This window comes from Lagenorhynchus albirostris, chromosome 11 (genome assembly GCF_949774975.1).
Source record: "Lagenorhynchus albirostris chromosome 11, mLagAlb1.1, whole genome shotgun sequence".
Classification (NCBI taxonomy): Eukaryota; Metazoa; Chordata; class Mammalia; order Artiodactyla; family Delphinidae; genus Lagenorhynchus; species Lagenorhynchus albirostris.
This window is the reverse complement of record NC_083105.1, coordinates 64,766,256-64,785,004: the sequence shown is the minus strand read 5'-3', so window position 1 is coordinate 64,785,004 and position 18,749 is coordinate 64,766,256. Positions and strand designations below refer to the sequence as shown.

Sequence of the window (18,749 nt, the reverse complement as noted above, 5' to 3'; positions counted from 1 at the left end):
TCGGATCTGCTCACTGGGCCAGAGTGGCTGGAAGGCTAGGGTGGGGCAGAACCCCCATGACAGCCAGGCTCTGAATGTTTCTCCTCTCCATCACTCCTGCCCCTCCCCACTCACAGCAGCCCTCTCTCCCAAAGTCCAAAGAACGCTGGGGTCCTTAACCCTCATCCTTTCCCCGAAGGTCCTGGAAAGAGGCTGCTGTAAGAATGGCGATGACGTCTTAGAGGAAGACAAACCTGGGGGGGCTCATGTAGGCAGTGCCCTGCCTGTCCCTCCTCACAGGCCTCGCACAGGACAGGCCCTTCCTGGGCCTCAGGACACACACACACACACACACACACACACACACAGACACACACACACACACACACACACACACACACACGGATCCTAAAAAGGCTGGCAGGACTCTTTGGGCCTTTGATCTTGGAGTTCCAGCCACCCTGCCTGATGCTGCTGGTCCCACTCATGCCCGGACTCCCGACTCAGGCCTCAAATGCCGGCAGCTACAGAGGAAGGGCAAGAGGACATTGCTGGCCAAACCTGCATAAACGGCAGCCACCTTCCCCCTGACCGCGCCCTCGCCCCGCCCAGGCCCCGCCCCTGAAACTCACACTCCTTCATCATGCCGATGTCCACACAGCGCTTGAGCCGGCAGGCCTGGCAGTGGCGGCGGTTGTCCTTGGTGATGCGGCAGTCTCCATTGAAGGGACAGGTGAACAGTGCCTTCCGCTTCATGCTCCGTCTGCGGAGAGAGCACAGACCCTCGGCTGGGTCACCTGCTTCCCAGCCCCTCGGCCCTGCCCTGTGGGAGAGTGGCCTGAGAGGGCTGTGATCAGGAGACCTGCCAATGCCCCCCCCACCCCCCACCCCGGGGCTCTATGTCTCCCAAGGAGGATGGCGGCCCAGCCCAGTCATTTCCTATTCTGCCCCCATCATTGGTTTTACTTACCTTTACAGTACTCTCCTCCTCCCTTTCTTTCTTTTTTTTCTCCCTTTCTTTTTATTACACAGGAAATGTGAGTGAATTAGCTAGCAAAAAAAACCATTTTAATACTGAAATCTGTAGAGTTGCCCTCACTGCCTTTAGTGCATTCATGAGAGGCGATGAAGCTGGTCTCAGCTTTATCTCTTTAAGTCTTCTAGAGTCAGAGATCTGTGACTAGAGCATCCCCGGTTCAGGGACAGACATGTGCACAGGTGCACAGAGAAGGGAGAAAGGGCCCAAACCATAGCTTCAGACACCCAGACGAGCTGCCCAGCAGGAGAAGCAGCCACAGGAGCAGGTGGGTGCCTCGAGGTTTGGCCTCGGCTTTCGGAAAGGTAGAGGAAGTTAAAGAGTTCTGTAAGAACAGAAAACTACCGAAGAGCTCTTAGCTCTTAGTTGGCACCCCCCGCTCCACCCCACAGCCTATGTAAACGTTTGTGTGTGTGTTTGCACACGTGTGCGTGTGCGTGTGTGTGCGCACAGGCATGCCTGCAAGCCCAAAGGCTCATTTTCCTAATTCCGGCTTTCTCCCCTGCTCCCAGCCACGGCACATGGGACGCTCATGAGGCTGCGTAAAGGACAGCTCCCCAGAGGCTTCTCAGCATCTGTATCCTGGAGGTTCCTCTTACTCTCGCCAGCCCCAGCAAGGGGAGGCCCCGCTTTTTCTGCCCCAGGACAGGGGCCAGGATTTAGCTGGGGGAAGATGGTGGCAGAATCACTTTCTCTGTGAGCAGCAGCATCTTTCAAGGAGCTGTGGAGGTGCCCAAGCCTTAGAAGCCAAGGTCCGGGCTCGACCCTTTCCCTCTCCTGGAGATAAGCTACTGATATCGTCTTCTCCAGTTGTCATATACTAGTTATGTTTTTGGTGAAAAAATGACTTATTGTTCACACTCACTGGAACACATATGATTTAGGACAAACACGTTCATCAGTCGACATGGACATACGGGGACCAAACCAACTTGACCCATGGGAGAGGGGAGAAGAGACTAGAGGAACAGGAAGTCATAGGTAGTCAGACTCTAAGACCCTTAGGGCACCCCTCATTTTATGGATAGGACCCCTGAGGTGAAGAGACTTACTTGAGGCGATTTAGCAAAGAGTTGAGGCTCCCAAGTTGGGACCTCAGGAATGTGAGGCTCAGCTTTTAGCTTCCTGGATTGGACATACTGTTGCATACCCAGAAACTCAAGGAGCTCGATGAAGCTGAGCTCACAGGCGAACGGCTTCAGGCAGCTGGCCCTTGAGCACAGCTCAAGGCAAAGGACACCCAGTGGTCTGGGAAGCAGGTGCTGTTGGCTTTGGACCTCGGCCCTGGTACCCTCCCATCACAACCCTCACACCCAAGGGGTCACCAGCAGACTGGGCAATACGGGGAGGTGGAGGAGTGCTAGCTATTCGGGTGGTTTAGCCCCGAGTCCAGCCCACTGAAGTCACTGCCCCTGCAGTGACTCCTCAGGGAGAGACAGTATCCCAGGCTCTTGCCTATGGAAACAGAAAGCCTTTTTTCCTTGTGCTTCCATACGTTTACCGCAGCTTCCCAGAGGAACAGAAAAACATAGAAGCACCTTGGTTAACCTGAAATGAGATACTGTCATCACCACAGGGCACATCGATCTGTTCCCGGACATGAGATTGGCTCCCCTTTTACTCCCTTCTCTCCTTCCCACCTGTCATACCACAAATGCTCGGGCCCCAGAATGCCCATAATTCTCTAACCCTACTCAAGGACCAGAAGTTTCTAATTAGAGTGAACTCTCATTTCCTTTTTTTTTTTTTTAAACAACCACACATTTAGCCTGGGGGCTGAGCTGAGGGGCTGCTCTGTCCTCCTACCCACTGTCTTGTCTGGCTCAGAGGTCGCCCTGTTCATTCTCTAGGGCCGCGGGCACCAAGGAGAACACACATCACGGCACCTCTAGACACATGAGCCAAAGCCTCTCACATCCCTGCGCTGGGGGCTGAGAGCTTCCCGAGGCCCCAGGAGGGAGGGGGCCCCAGCGTCCTTTCGAGGCCCGTCTCTCCTTCCTCAGGCTCTACGGGGCCTGCCCCTTGCCCCTCACCAGTGCGCACCTCCCCCAACTGCAAATTCGCTTGGAAAAAGATTTTGAAGCTTCACTCTCTTTCTTTTATCTTTCTCATATTGTAAATCTGAAGCCTAACCCAGGCTTCCACACACAGGAGAGTGGAAGATAGCTGCTCAGCCCAACTTTGTCTGAGACAAGCAGCTCACAAAAGCATCGAGCGCCTGGGGCCAGGGTCTCGGGCCTGGGACAGGAGGGTCCTTTTTCAGTAGGTAACCCCTGACAGCAGAGACACACCTTGTAAAACCCAAAACTGGGGCCAAATACTAGCTCTGAGCTTTGTCTCCACTGCAGCTCTAGTGTCACAGAAATCCCAGAGCCCAGTCGGGATGCAGATGTCTTACAGAGCTCCTGATATGAAAGGCCTGCCTGTGTGGTCTGATAATGAGACCCACTGGGCACATTTGTGTGTGATGACGTCAAGGGGTTCTCAGCAGGTGGGTTCAAAAAGAAAAACCAACTTTAAGGGAAGGTAGGTTAGCACTGGTAAAGAGCGCAGGCCTCTTTTGTGGAGGGCAATTTGGCAATACAGGCACACATTGAGACATCGCAGGTTTGGTTCCAGACCCCCGCAATAAAGCCAATATCGCAATAGAGCGTGTCACGCAAATTTTTGGTTTCCCAGTGCATATAAAAGTGATGTTTACACGATATTGTGATCTATTAAGATCTATTACATCTACAAAAACAATGAATACACTTTAATTAAAAAATACTTTATCATTAAAAACTGTTAATTATCATCTGACAATGCAGGGTTGCCACAAACCTTCAATTTGTAAAAAACACAGTATCTGCAAAGGTATGCCTGTATCTACCAATATATAAAGTGCACAGAGCCTTTCACACAGTAAAGCCACTTCCAGGAATTCATCCTGTGGGTAGGGACATGAGAGTTGGGTTGAGAAGGAGACTTATTTTTCACTTATGTTCTCTTTTGAACTGTCTACATCTTTTTTAAAAAAACCATTCACAGGCATTACTTAACCAGACAAAAAACAAAAACAAAAAACCCCACCCTTTATAGCTATTTTAAAAATTTAAATGAAACACAGACTTTGGTTAGATGGATCTGTTTGGGTTTAAACTCAAATGTACAACCTTGCGTAAGTTACTTAATCTCCCCATGCCCATGCCTCAGTTTCCACACCTGTAAAATGGAAACAACCTTACAGAGCGGGTTGCTGTAAGGATTAAATAAAGGAAGCGGGATCTGGTACAAAGTAAGCACTAAATAAAGGGAAAGGAGAGAAGCTGGCAGGGAGGGGCAGTGGGAGCTGAAGGGTGGCTGAAGAAAGCAGTGAGAATCCGAGACCCTGGAAGCAAAGAGTACATCTCACACCAACGCCTGGGGTGCCTGGTGTGGGGCTCTGCAGGCAGAGAAACTCGAAACGTGCCGTTGCTTCATGTGTTGTTGCACCTGATGTCTAGACCCACAGTCTTTGTGTGAGTTACAGCGAGCAATGTCCAGTTTCTCTGAGCACCAACCAGGTCTCACAGAGTCCTTGACTGACGTGAAGGTCTCTAGAGCCCCCGGACCAGCCCTTTCTTTCTCATACCTGATATTTAACTCCTGTTTGGGGACCTTTAATCAGAGACCCTTGCTGACACACAAAGTCACACGTGTTCCAGGTTCCACGATAGAGGAGAGGAAAGGACTGTCTGTTCTCAGAAACTCAGACACTACAAAGGGACAGTGATAATAGGTACCACTTACTGAGAGCCTTCTCTGCCAGTACTTTACATATTCTCTCCAATGCTCTCAACAACCTATTAGGATAGGTATTATCCCTATTTTACAGGTGGTACAAAAAGGCAATGGAAAGTTAAACAATTTGCTTAATGTCACACAGCTAAAAAGTGTAAAAGCTGAGATTAGAATCAAGATCTGTTTGATTCCAAAGCCTCTGATATTCTTACATGATATGGTCCTTATCACGAATCCACCATATCTCAGTCCAAGCCAGAGCAGCCGTCAAAAGTACGCCCTCCAAAGTCCACGAGCAGGACGCAGGGGCTGCTTGAAGGACTTCTGTAGGGCACAGAAGCCACTGGGATAGAGGCAGGATCTGAGGTGGGCGGGCTGGAAGTAGGGGATAACATATGGCCATCCTCTCCACTGGCACCTCTACTGCCATCGCACGGAGAGGATTCCCAGTGTGTGTCGAGAGGGAATTCACACCAGTGAGCCCTGAGGAGAGTGCTGGCTTCCTAAGGAAATAAAACACTGACCAGAAAGAGATGTGCCCTCTCCCTCATGTCCACGTAGCTGCCTTTCTTTTTTTTTTTTTTTTTTGCGGTACGCGGGCCTCTCACTGTTGTGGCCTCTCCCGTTGCGGAGCACAGGCTCTGGACGCGCAGGCCCAGTGGCCATGGCTCATGGGCCCAGCCGCTCCGCGGCATGTGGGATCTTCCCGGACCGGGGCACGAACCCGTGTCCCCTGCATCGGCAGGCGGACTCCCAACCACTGCGCCACCAGGGAAGTCCAGCTGCCTTTCTTGACACCTCCAGTGGCGTTCCCTCTCCAACTACTCTGGCCTCCTCTCCCGAAGCTTCCAAACATCACTCATAGCTGACCCCCTCATTCTCTTCTGTTCACATCTTTGAGCAGCTATGGAGAGAGGCCAGATGCCAAGCTGACCTGGACAAAGTTCTCTCCAGCAACACCAGCCTCTTGCTGACTCATTCACGTGTGCCCACAGAAGGCCCCAAAGGACCACCCCTCCCCTCTCTATTTACTCTACTGCCTTTTAGCACTTTGAGTCGCTGGACTCCTGCCCCGTTGCTCTGCTCCCTTCACAGCACAGCTCCTGCAAATATTGTCAGGATGAACTTCCTGAAAGCCAGAACACTCCTCACGTTCCTGGATCCTCACCAGCCTGTGCTCCCCAAGGCCCGTCATCAACAAGGTCCCTGAGAACCTTGGGGCTCACGAACAAGAAGACATTTCTCCACATTGTCTTTGTTGGCTTGGTACTTGCTGCACATGTCAGCTTCACGGTGTCCTGAGGAGGAGGGAGACGACGTACAGAGGCGAGCAGTGATCTGTTTCTCAACCTTGCCTTCCAAGTTCACCTCTTAAACGTCGCCAGTATTCTTCATTCTCTTCATCAAAAGGGTCTTTCTGATTTTTCTTCTCTGTCCTTTACACCTTTCCCTTATATCAAGATCTGGACAAAGCCATTCATGATCAGAGATTCATCCACATCCATAGATCATCACTATATATATATGTGTGTGTGAGGAACTGGCCGGCAATAGTCTCTAATGTCTGACCATGGATCAACAGAACTGACCAACCCCCATAATCACACTTCGGTTTGATTATGAGTCTTGGACCTGCTGGGATGACCAGAGCTCTACCTTCTAGAGCGGTTTAGCTTGACTTAGAAGTCAACCAAACACGAAATGGTCAAATGGGCTTATACCCCAGGGCTTAGAAAATAGCCAGTGACCCAACACCAGAGTAATGCTCTTGCCTTGAGAACTGCTACCGTAGGGTTGAGTGAGCTCCTTGAGAGCAAGGACTTGTGTTATCTTTGTGTTCTCAAGGATGTGGTACCCGACACAGAGAAGTACCTCCCACTGACAGAGGCCTTCCTTCCCAGGATCAGGATTTCACAAACAGATACAAGTGACAATGGAATTCTCAAACAACTATTTGAAATAGACTAAAGTGGAAGAATATCAAACAGAATTTGTATGAAGCAAAGGAGGAGAAGTAGGGGAAGGGAGGGGAAAGAAGAGAAGACATTACATATAGACAGTCTATTCTTGTTATTTGAGGTAGTTATGTTCTATCAAGCAAATATTGAACCATCAGCAAATATTGTACCATCGCTCCTAAGAGAACACGGGTTAGGTTCCTGAGAGCTTCTGGTCACAACGTTTTCATCAATCCCTCAGTACATAACTTTGTTTCATGTGTGTTATCTGTTTAAAGGCACCTCATTTAATACATATTGTTGATTCATTAATGTTGAACTCACAGCCAACAGCACTATAGCCCACGTCTGAACAAAGCTTGTCTAACACGTCTTTTCTCTGCGAGGCAACTTGTAGCTTTCCTGTGCTTAGGAACACTGGACAGAATTTCAGCACCAAGCTTGGGTGCCATCTTGAACGGTGAAATCACCACCAGGTACAAAAATGCAAAAAGGGTGGCACTAAATAGACCAAGAAAAAGACACTTGTTTACAGCGTGAGAGCCAAGGCAGAGGCAGGATGTCTTGCGTGGCCTCAGCTGGGAACATGCGCATCGGGAGACTCGAAGTTTTCTCCACTCTGCACGTGTCCACAAATGAGCACAGAAGGGCTGCAAGTATTGATTTGGGGACTATAAGTAAATTTTAGCAGGTAGTCAAATTTGCAGATACGGACTCCACAGACAGTGAAGATCAACGGTGCGTGCATGCGTGTGTGCGTGTATTTATAAAACAAAATTCAAGCCAAACAACAGAGGTGTTGGCTTTTCAGAAAGTGCAGCCTGGCTCAGTCATCAAGGCAGAGAGAGTAAAGATGTAAGGTAGACCGAGGACAGGGTAACAAGATAAAAGCAGCCTGCTGCCGGTAATGCCAGGCCTTGCAGGCGGGGGCTGTGGCCATCAGCCAGCAGCAGAACTCTGAGGCATCTCAGAGAGAGGGGCTAAGGCTGGGTTACGGTAGCATAATGTGCCCGCGTGCAGCGAGCCACACTGCTGGTCCGTGGTGCCCTGGAGGTGCAAACCTGCCGTCCCTGTCCTTTTGGCATCACCCGGCTCTGGACATGAGGGAGACTGTCTTCCCTCCACTCGGATGCCTAATGGGTCTGTCCCAAGCATTCACCGCCTAGTGGTGTGTCTGAGGGCAGCAAGCCCAGGTGCGCAGGGGTCGGAGCTACTCTAGTGAGGAACTCCCACATGTCATAGTCCGATAAGCAGCCACCTAAGAGTCCCATCTCTCAGAGCAGAGCCCCAGTGGGTGGTGACCTGGAAAGAGAGGGGATTTGGGGTGGGGTCCATGAATCAACCAAACAGCCCTGAGAGCCGCAGGAGACGTTTGGGTTACAGATTGACGAGATATGACCTTTGTCTGGGTCTCCATGTCCCTAGCTCCTAGTCCAGTGCTCGGATCACAGTTGCTCATTAAAATCTGGGAGGCAGTGTGTGAAAGAGAAAACAAAAGGAGGGTGGATGGCTGGAGAGACTTCTGTTTATTAGGACAAGGTTCCACAAAGGACATCAGTATTGACCCATCAGGCTCAAATATGTATATATTTCTACTGTGCTTTGTTTCTCAAAACACCTTTGTATATGTTATTTCATTAATCCTCCGTTTATTCTATATACTAGAGGGGTCGGGGTAACTGAAACATAGAGAAGTCGAGAGATTTGAGCAAAGACAGACAATTAATTAACGGCACGGTAGAACTACAGCCCACACATTTCTGCCTGGTTTTAAGATGCAAAACAGGCCTTGAAGCGAGCACCCAGACCCCTTCTCCATTTTCACTCTGAAGGCAGCTCCCCCATCCCCAGGCCCTGGCAGCAAAGGGTCCAGGTGGCACCTGGGACACAAGGCCTGGGCTCGGGAAGGCCCACCCTGCAGAAAGCACGGGCTTCAGACCAGAGGAACAAGAGTCGTGGCAACAGGACCTGGAACCAGCGACGCTGCCGGTCTGGTTCCCGAACTGAGTAGGCAACCAGTGCCAGGCCACACAGGCAGTTAGCACCCGCAGAAGCCCTGCCCGTGGCCCAGCGGTTGCTCAAGGCAGTGAAACTCCAGGCCTGCCAGCTCCCGAGACAGAGGGCAGGTGAGTCGGGAGCCTGTATATATAGAGCCCGGGGGTCCCCGAGCTGGAGGAGAGCACCGCAGACATCCTGAGGTTTCTGATTCACTCTGCCCTCAATGCCCGTTCAGGGAAATGGGAGTCCTTGTTCTAGACTTGATTGACTTTCCTCTCTTTGATGGCTAAAGCCTTGCCCTTAGTTTTACTCACCTCCAACAAGACTATTATACAGAAGCTCTTTGTTGGTCACCTTCTTGCAGGCTTCTCTCTCCCTCTCTCTCTTTCTCTCTCTCCAAAATATGCCAAATGCCAATTTCTCATGGTTCCCAATCCCATCCTGTAATTCATCACTTCCCTATCCTCCCTCCCTGGTTCCGGATGGGAACAGCCTTTGTCTAGCCTTTCTAGTACTTTCCCACACTGTTTACACTGGTAATGCTGGGCTCACATGAGGAGAGAGAAGGCTGCTCATAGAGAAAATGGCCCTGACCAAACAGGAATGCCTGTGCTTCCTGAGGTTGGCTTTCCAACCTGGGACAAGCAAGCCGTGGACGCAGATCTGGGCACAGATCAACTATGGAGGTCAAATCAGGGATGCAGTTTCCCTTGTTCCAGGGAATGGTTTGATTTTTATGGGGGGTGGGGAGAGGCAAGCTCTGAGGCCAAGTTCTTGGGCCTCCCCAAGGCCATGCCGGCCTCTTGGATTAGGAAGCTGTGATCATCAACTGATAGGAGGTTTGCTCCGGGAGGACAGACATGTGGGTCGGTGCAGGGGGCTGCGGGTCAAGGGGTAATGGAAGGATGGGGACCTACATGCCACCTCAGGAAAGCAGTTTCAGAGAGAGTCAGAGGACGAGCTGGAGCTGTGGGCAGAGGAGGAAGAAGACAGCCTCGAGACCCTATCGCCCCCGGGGGCTGTGAGAGCTGGCGTGCTCCCGGGCCTGGTAGGGAAGGAGACGCGGAAAACGCAGGGTCTTTTCCTGGGAAACCCCGTTGCTCTCCTCCCCGTCGCCCTTGGGGAGGACTTACCTGAAGAAGCCTTTGCAGCCTTCGCAGGTCATAGCGTTGAAATGGAAGCCGGTGGCTCGGTCTCCGCACACACCGCAGATCCGGGGCACGTGCCGGTCGAAGTCGCCGGGGTCAGGTAAGGAAGCGCCGGCTGCCATCGCCTCCATCCCTGCAAGGACAGCAGGCAGGGGTGAGACAGTGCCAGGGCCGGCTGGCGGCCCTTCCGCCAGGAGCTCAGCAAAGCTGGGCAGCTCCCCGGGGCCCAGGCCGGAGCAGGATTCTTTGGTGCCCTCCCTTCGTGGCTCTCGGTCCCCAGCTCACCCTCCTGACACTGCGCCGGCCTCGAGCAGAAGGTGGGCTCCTAACCCAGTTCGGAGCAAACCTGTGGAGGGGCGCTGCAGTGATGCTCACGGCGTGGCCTGGAACCAAGGCGCCAGGGAGCAGAGTCTGCGGCTGCTGCCTACAGGCTGGGCTACTTTGGGTGAGATGCTTAGCCTCTTTGCACCCCACCGTCCTCATCTGAAGAATGTGTTTCTCTTCACCGGGTGTGAGGAAGGATTATGCGAATGAACAGACGCACACCACTGGTCTCAGCTCCACCTCAGCAGCGGACCTGCCGCAGGTCAGAGGCCTCTCTTGCCTAGTGTCCCCTCCAGGAGGGACAAGGGCCCTCCAACAGCCTCCAACGCAGAGGGAAACCCTCAGCCCCCCTTTCCTTCAGGGCAAGGGGAAGAGGATAGACTACATGCCCAAATCAGACCTTATCGTGTCAGGTCCTCGCCGCCCTGCAGCTCAGGATGGACAGGACTTGTGCTCCTGCGGTCCTGGTACCTAATTCATCAGTCTTTTTCTCTCTCTTTTTTTTCAATATCAATTCGACACATTGTTCTGAACGTCCTTCTGAGTAATGTGAGTCATACACAGTGAACTAATCTTGTTTTCAGAGATGGCTTGTATAAATAGGCATTATCTAGAGATGGATTTCACACTTGAAGAAAGGGGGGAAAGAGATAGAGGGAACAAAGTATATAGCTTTGGGAGATCCTTCTCAGGAAGCTGCTGACAGGTCTTCCCTTGGGCAAACTGGGGCCTTGGTTTCCTGCTGCCTCTGACCCCCACTGCTGTCAGCTCAGAGCTGCTTCTGGGGTCCCTCCTGCCTCCCTGAAATGGTTTCAGACCCTGCTGCCTCCCGGTTTTATCTGAGTCCTCACATGGGTTGTTACAGGTTTAAGTGCCTTGGCTCCAGGGCAGGAGGGTCCCTCAGGACAGAAGAAAAACAAGAGAGAAAGCCAGTGGTGAGGAGACGAGCACCCTAACCCCTCCTACCCTGGCGCCATGTCCTCCCACTTAAGAGGGAGAGGCAGCTTCCGGGGGCCCTTGGGAAGCTCCAGGCTTCTTTCCAATGACTAGGCTCTCAACCTGAGCTGAGGTTTGACACATCCATGCCTGGTAAGGTCTTATTTCAGTCCATCTTCATCTCACCCCAATGAGGCAAGTGCTATTATTATCACTCGATTTCCAAATGAGGCCCAGAGAAGCCCAAACATTGAGGTTTTCTAGCAACTATAATTACAAAGTGCACAAAACAAATACTTAATTTTACAAAAAGAAAAATCTCCCCAAGAGCTTCAAGCCAAACAAAGGAAGCTGGACAGATAAGGACAGGTATTGTCAGTCCTGCAGGGGCAGAGGGGCCCTGATCACAGACAGATGTATTGGATTCCCTAACTTTCTCTTTCAGCTCTTCTTTTCCTGGGAACTTTAAAGTAATAATAGTGACCATGTTGCCCATCCCTATCACAGCTAGGTTGATACTTATTAAATGATAATGTTTATATATATACACATGCAGAGACAGAGAGAGAAGCCCTTTAAAAAAAAAAAGAACAAAGGAATGATTAACAGAAACTTTTGAGGGAGTAAGATTGGGGAGGGCATGCAGAGGCATTATGCAGTAACCATATTCCATTTCTCTGACTGGTCAGTATACAGTGTCTTATTATTCTTATTACTATTATTAAAACTCTATTTTCTGTTTTATATGCTACATAAAACATTGCATAACTGTAAAACAACTAAAAATAAAAGAGAGTGCCTTTGGGTTTGTCAACACTGTCCCTATAGCCCATATGAAGTCCAGGCTGATTCCAGGCTCCTGGAGTGTCACCCACAACCCAGACGTGGGCAGGGATCCCAGAGGCCCAATACCATTGGGGTAAGAAGAGAAACTGTCTAGGATGCTTGTGGCTTGACCCCAGGTCAGCTGAGATGATGCCATTCCCAGTCATCATGATGTTGCTACAGAGTCCGTGTCATCCAGCGACCAAACATCCGGTGGATTTGGTGGAAAAAGAGAAGTTAAATGTGAGAGTGGAAGGGAATCAGTCAGATCCGTCCAACAAGTATTCAGCATCATCTGGGCTCACTGGAGATGTGATGATGCAAGAGAATTGAAACAACACAGCGCCACAGCCGGGCAACTGCGCCTTCCTGCAACACAGTGATGGCAGGAAGGCTCCTGGCCCGGGGGTGGGACCCCAGGCACTGGGTTAGGCCTGACAGAAGGCTGGACCCGGCAGCCGGAGGCCCAGAGTGAACAGGACAATTTCAGGTGAGTTGAGAGAAAACTCAGCCCTGCTTGGGGTTATGCGCTGCTACCAAGAAGCCAGGGCCCAGGACCAAGAGTCCAGAGGTGGAGAAGAGTCCCAGGCACATATGGCCTGAGAGCTGGCAGTGCCAGGAGTGACAGGCAGAGACCGTGGAGGGCAGGAAAGAGAAAGGAGTTGGGAGCTGGATAGGAAACCTCACCATGCTGGATGGCCCCCTGGGGTCCTGGCCTGGGCATCTGCAAGCCCCTCCCACTGAGGCCTCACCCCGATCAGCCTGGCTCCAGGTCTCTGGCCGCGGGATGCTGAGGACTCTGCTGATACAGGACTGGACCGACCCACGTTTGCCAAGGGCAAGGGAGTATCTCCTCTTCCCCCTGCCCGCCGCCTGCCCACGCCCGCCTCCCCTCGCCCCCGGATAACAGAAAGCCAGGAGGCTGTGGCTGAGGAGGAAACACCCACCTGAAGGAGCAGAGGAGGGAAGGGAAGTCGAGCGCAGAGGTGCCCTTCTGTGAGGGCTCACAGACGCTTCCAACCAAAAGGAGCCTGAAATGAAAAGGGGAAGCACTTTACAGCTCAGCGCTGACCTCACCGCTAGAGAGCTCATCAAGCAGGATGAGAGGCTCTTTCCAGGGGCTTTAGTCCCCAGATCAGGGACTGAAAACTTGACGGAAGTGATCTGGTGGGGGCAGACATGCGGTGTCATCCCTGGCAGGACTGAAGGGGCGGGAGCCCAGCGTCAGCCAGGAACAGCCCTCCCTTGAGGCCGGGGGCAGCAAGAGCAGTGGGAAGGAGTGGGAGTGGCATCCAGCACATGGGCAAATGGAAAGCGTAGCAGAGAGTGCTGGGAGGGAGGGAGGGCTTCTTCCAAGGGAGCGCGACTGCTCCCACGGCCCCACGCCGGGGTTTTAGGGATGCTCGAGAAGCAGAGCCAGAGGGGTGCCTGGCAGGCTGCTGAGGGCGGGAAGGAGACCGGTGCCCGGGCGATGGCAGAGGCCCCTCGGGAGCTGGGAATGGTGCAGGTTAGCCCTGGCCTCTTGGGATAGCTTCAAAGACAGGTGTCTGGGATCTGCAGTCTGTGGAGACTGGGTGTAGGCGGGGCAGGTGCTGCAGGGGTTAAATACAGCAACGCACTGCTTTCAAACAGGATGTTTTCTGCCACTTTTAGCTCTTCCCCAGACATGCTCAACACCTCCGGCCTCGGCGAAGGCTGACGGTGGGCTGACTCTAGTGTCCAGACTCTGGGTCTTAGTGGCGTGATGGGTCACCAAGGTGGGGCTGGTGGAATTTCACCCTTCCCACTTCCACCCACACTCAGTGCTGCTTGCCCACCCAGACAGAAAAACACACACACACTTCCTCCCTTCGCTGACGCCAATAGGAAGTGGCTGGGGAGATAATAGATATGCAGGTGCCTGACCCGGAACCCTGGCAAAGGCCTTTCAGGCAAACTCCATGTGGGGAAGGTTCAGACCCCCAGCTTTTGTTTCACTGCCTCCTAGTGGCCCGACTAGGCAGAGAAGGGGAGAGCCCAAGGGGTATCCAAGACCTGGGCCCAGTCCTAAGACTGCCAGCCCACTGACCCATCTACCAGCCCCTCAGGCACTGCCCACCCCCAAGGAACAACTGAGGAAAGTGTCAGTGGACCCTGCTGAGATAACGTGAACATGGCTGGCCCACTCCCAAGCACCGTGGGTGGAGGAGGGGTACCTGCAGGGTACAGACATGTGGCCACTTCCTCCAAGCCAGGCTCTCCTCTGCTCCCTCTGCTTGTACTGCCCAAGGCCCCCCAGCCAACCGGGCTCTTCTAGATGCTATCCCATGGCCTTAGCAATTTCCCAGACTCCCTGCTTGTTCCTCAGGAAGGCTGAGGTAAGGACCAAATGGGTACAGAAAGGACCACTGCTTTCCTGCTCTCAGCCCCTAAGATATTTAGAAGTCAGACCTGAGATCCAGGTAGCCTACCAGCCCTGAGCTTAAAGAGAAGGCGTTTGAGTACCTACTAGGTGCCACCCGGGATCTCATGTAACCTCCGAACAGTCCTGTGAGATGAGGGGCAGTCTCATTCTACAGATGGCAAAACCAAACTCCACGTAGGGCACTTTGAGAGACTTGCCCAGGGTCCCACGGCCAGGCCAGTGGTGATGCCAGGGACCCAACGAGGACAGGCTGGCTGCCCACAACGGCCAAGGGCTGCCCTTGCCTCCTGCCAACTCAACCCATCCCAGCAGTAATCACCAGCACAGGCGCTAATACTCACGCCGGGCACTGTACCCTCACTCATTTAATCCTCACGACAACCTCGCGGGCGGGTACTGTTATTTCCCCTAGTTTAGGCATGGGGAAACTGAGGCACAGAGACGATTGCCTTTGGAGCCCAGATCTGAACCGAGGCAGCTGAGCCCCGAGTCTCTGCTCTACTTTTCCTAAGGGAGATAACTCAGTCATTTCCTCACCCTGTGCCCTGGACACCCTTCACTTCCACTAAGTCAGGGAGGAGCAGACATGGCAATCCCCAGGTCATGACGGAAGAACGTCGTGGCACTTTTCCTTCCAAGGCTCCCAAATCAGCCAGGATATCTCTTCTGCCAGCCAACCCCTCTTACCTGGGAAAACCCCATTCAAAAGATGGGCCTCTCCTCCCCATGCAACTTTGCACTACTGGGTGGTCCTTTAGGAAAGATTGTCCTAGATTTAGCCTGTAGGTCCAAGTGCATGGAAAGTGGGGCAAAGACACAGGGCGAAAAAAAAACAAGTGGAAAAACCCTCAGCTTAACACCACCCACTTTGCCACGTCATACACCCCCCACCCCCAATTCATGTTCTGAGTATAAGAGCATCCCACTGCCTTTGCTGGGGCTGTCCCCAGAGCCAACCCCTCCTGCCCTGCTTTAGAAATACCCAAACCCCTAATATTGAGCCTCGGAGAAGCAGAGGGGTAGCAGCTCAGCTCTGCAGAAAGCCCCTGGCTTCCATTCCTCTGGGGTCAGCATCCTACATCAAAACCCCTGCCTGTCGCAGTGGTTGAGAGTCCACCTGCCAGTGCAGGGGACACGGGTTCATGGCCCGGTCCGGGAAGATCCCACATGCTGCGGAGCAGCTAGGCCCGTGAGCCACAAGTACTGAGCCTGAGTGTCTGGAGACTGTGCTCCGTAACGGGAGAGGCCGCGACAATGAGAGGCCCGCGCACCGCGATGAAGAGTGGCCCCTGCTCGCTGCAGCTGGAGAAAGCCCGCGCACAGAAACGAAGACCCAACACAGCCAAAAAAAAAAAAAAAACCCTGCCTGAGCCTGACCCCAGGCCTGACCTTGCTTTAGCAAGAAATGAGGAGATAATGTGTTTCCTTCCAGTCATCAAAGCCACAACTGCCTCTCCCACACATCTGCCCGTCAGCTCACACAACAGACACCCCAACTTCCAGTGACTTCTGCTGCATGGGCATCCCCAGGCAGAGTCTCACCTAGGACAGTCTTGTAGCGTGGGGACTGCAGGGTGTCCTGGGGAGAGCCCCGGCAAGACAAGGATCGAAGTGTGCTACAGGGCTCAGTTTAACTCTGCTGCATTCACTAGACCCTCTTCGGAGTCCTGAGGGCAGTAAAGCTGTGACTCTAGGAGGACCAAGCGGCAGACAGAGGTCTGACTTCTACGGTCTTTTCTAGCTCTGAAAGTATGCAACTCCAAGGCTGAATTCCCATCATGATGAGGCCTTAAGACCATTCAGGAAGTGAAATTCCTTCACTGAGCGCTCTCCCCAGCCCTCCCAGTAACAGGTGAGGCCCACTCACCCCCAGATGCTAAGGGGCAGGAAGGGTGGGAGTGATGTGGCCCCTTTGGGTCTTGTGGGGACTGAGAGCCCAGGAGAGGGGCTTCCCTCAGCACGGTTGGGACTGGACTGATCAAAAACGGGCTTTCTAATTGTTGACATTAGCTCAAAGTTCCCTCTCCTTCTAGAAAGAAATGCAAAGGTAAGTGATTTCCCAGCAGAGGGGGAGAAAATTCCTCTTCTTCCTAAAATTGGCCCACATGGAATCAACCACACTCTGGGCTCTCTCTGGAGCGGATGGGCCTGTGAGCATGCCAGCCACAAGTGCACACGCGCTTATGCGTGCACGCCCTTTTCTTGTTGTTTTCATTTCATCATCCTTGCAACTCTGCCCATAGAGTGCGGAACGCTGTATGACCTACCCAACTTCTTACCTGCTGTCTCTTTATCCTAGCATAACTTAGGCACAGCAGTATCATGGCCAGTTGAGGTGATGCCTTTTCTTCCTTCTTCACCATCCCCAACATAAGCCCACATTCTTTCTCCAGGAAAGTCTCAGCATTACTTTGCAGAAGAAGCTGAGGGGGGATAGAGTGGAAATGAGGGCAAGGAAAGAGGAAAGTGTACTGTAGAGTTAGATCTTGGCCCAATTCTTTCTTTCCCCACTGTCTCCCCAGTTCCTCCACACACACACACACACACACACACACACACACACACACTTTAAACATGGCTGAGAACATTCGGAAATTATTTTCTGAAGACTACAATTTCCAAAGTAAAACCCAGTGGATACCAGTCATCTCAGAATATCTCAAGATTGGAAGGAAACTCAACACCACCTACTCCAACCATCTTAAATCACTTCTATAATATTCTAGCCAGTTTTCTAGCCTGGACTTAAATATCTTTTCTGTTGGAGAACTATCTCCCACGGTAATCCATACTCTTTGGATGGCTCTGTGCTTAGAAAGTTCTTCATTATGCACAGATGAAATAGCCCCTACAGTTTTCAACCACTGGTCCTAGACCAGCTCTCCGCAGCCATCTAAGATGAATCTACTAGGCCATTCCCACAGTGTCTCTGGAGGAGGGGTTGGTAGGGCCACCATGTGATACTACCACACACATTAGAAAAAGAAGCACACTCCTCATCTGCTGGGAAATTGTCATGAAAAGATAGAAAAAATCTACAAAGTTTATGATGCGAGTGAGGTTTTGGGGAGAAGCACAGGAAGCTAGCCTGGCTACATTTAACTTTGATTTAGACCTCATAAACGTCCCAGGTACCATCATGATTCCCACAAGGGCAGTGAATAAGGTGGTGAGTGCGGACAGCATCTGCCTCCTTGGCTTCACCTGGAGAGAAGTTTCCAGCCCAAGAAAAGGGCCCTGTGGAAGAGTGTGAGTAACTTCTGCCAAGGCAGCCTGCCGCCTCTGTCTTAGGCTCAGTTGTTTCCAGGGGAGGCTGGCCCCCAGCACTGCAGCTCTAAGAACACGCCTGAGGTGGACCAAACTGTTTAACGACTGACTGAAGGATGGGAAATTAAGTGGTTGGTGATCCAGCAGTTTCAGGAATAACTTTACCCCTGAAGGCACTTCTTAATTAACTTCTTGGGGAATATCCCTCGCCTTTGAGGACCTGGTAAACGTCATGGACTGACACCCCATACGGTGTCACGGGTTAGCAGGTCACTCCAGAGAAGCCATGCTGCAGACTCCCACTCTACTGGCCATTCATCAAGGCTCTTTCTTAGCAGATGGTCCTGTCACTCTTGGGAGTACTGGTAGCTTCCTGGAGCTGAGCAAAACCCAGAGGCAGGAACCCACGAAGCTCTAGGCAGTGGGACAGGAGATACATAGCTTACTTAGATATATTTCCACTTCTTATCAACAACAATTATTCCTGCAAGCTGCCTTTTTCCAGTGGAAACTCAGCCCTCAGCTTTGTCAACAAGATTTCTGGGTTGATTACTGTTCTTCAGGTAACAGGCAGGCCATGCCCTGTCCCCGCCGGAAAGCGTGGGCAGTGACAGTGGCCGGTGAAGCATAAGGAACCGGCCCATTTGTAGCTGCAGCCCAATCTCTCTGGTTTTACAGCAGAAGAAACTGAGGCCGCCAGAGGGGAAGCGAGTTGTCAAAGGCCACACAAGGAGGGAGGATGCTTCTCCAACCCCACCCAGGTCCCAAGACCTCTCATCACCAGCCCGAGCAGCTTCCCAGGGGAACAGAGTGAGGTGGGAGAGAAACAGGCCATGGAAGGGGGCACGAATTTCATTCTTCAGAGGAGGGGAGTTGTGGAGAGGCCACGAGGAGGCCCTGAGGCAGTCTGCAGTGAGGCCACCCAGCACTGACTCCATCCTTACAAGCAATACAGAAAAACAAAGTGGTGGGTGAGGGGTACCCACTCTCTCCTGCCTGACCAACTCTGCTCCCACATCCGGCTTCTCTGGCCTGAAAAAATGGATGAGGACTCAAGACAGTCCGGGACTATTTTAGAGGGAGGCAGGATACACCTGGCCTGGGTGTATCTC

At 52.3% G+C, this 18,749-nt stretch overlaps 1 protein-coding gene across 5 annotated transcripts in view; it reads right to left on the bottom strand.

Moving 5' to 3' along the window:
* VDR (vitamin D receptor) overlaps positions 1-18,749 on the bottom strand; it is a 55,371-nt gene that overhangs the window by 21,077 nt on the left and 15,545 nt on the right. For 2 of the 5 annotated variants that reach the window (XM_060166419.1, XM_060166416.1), the window contains exons 2-4: positions 12,914-12,997; positions 9,867-10,014; positions 612-742 (exon numbers count right to left, since the gene is read on the bottom strand). In XM_060166419.1, the coding sequence (XP_060022402.1) occupies positions 612-742; positions 9,867-10,012 (277 nt within the window). In that variant the 5' untranslated portion in view covers positions 10,013-10,014; positions 12,914-12,997. Of the gene's footprint in view, positions 1-611; positions 743-4,989; positions 5,349-5,945; positions 6,241-9,866; positions 10,015-12,913; positions 12,998-18,749 lie in introns of those variants that run through there. The other 3 variants (XM_060166418.1, XM_060166417.1, XM_060166415.1) reach the window with 3 other exon arrangements.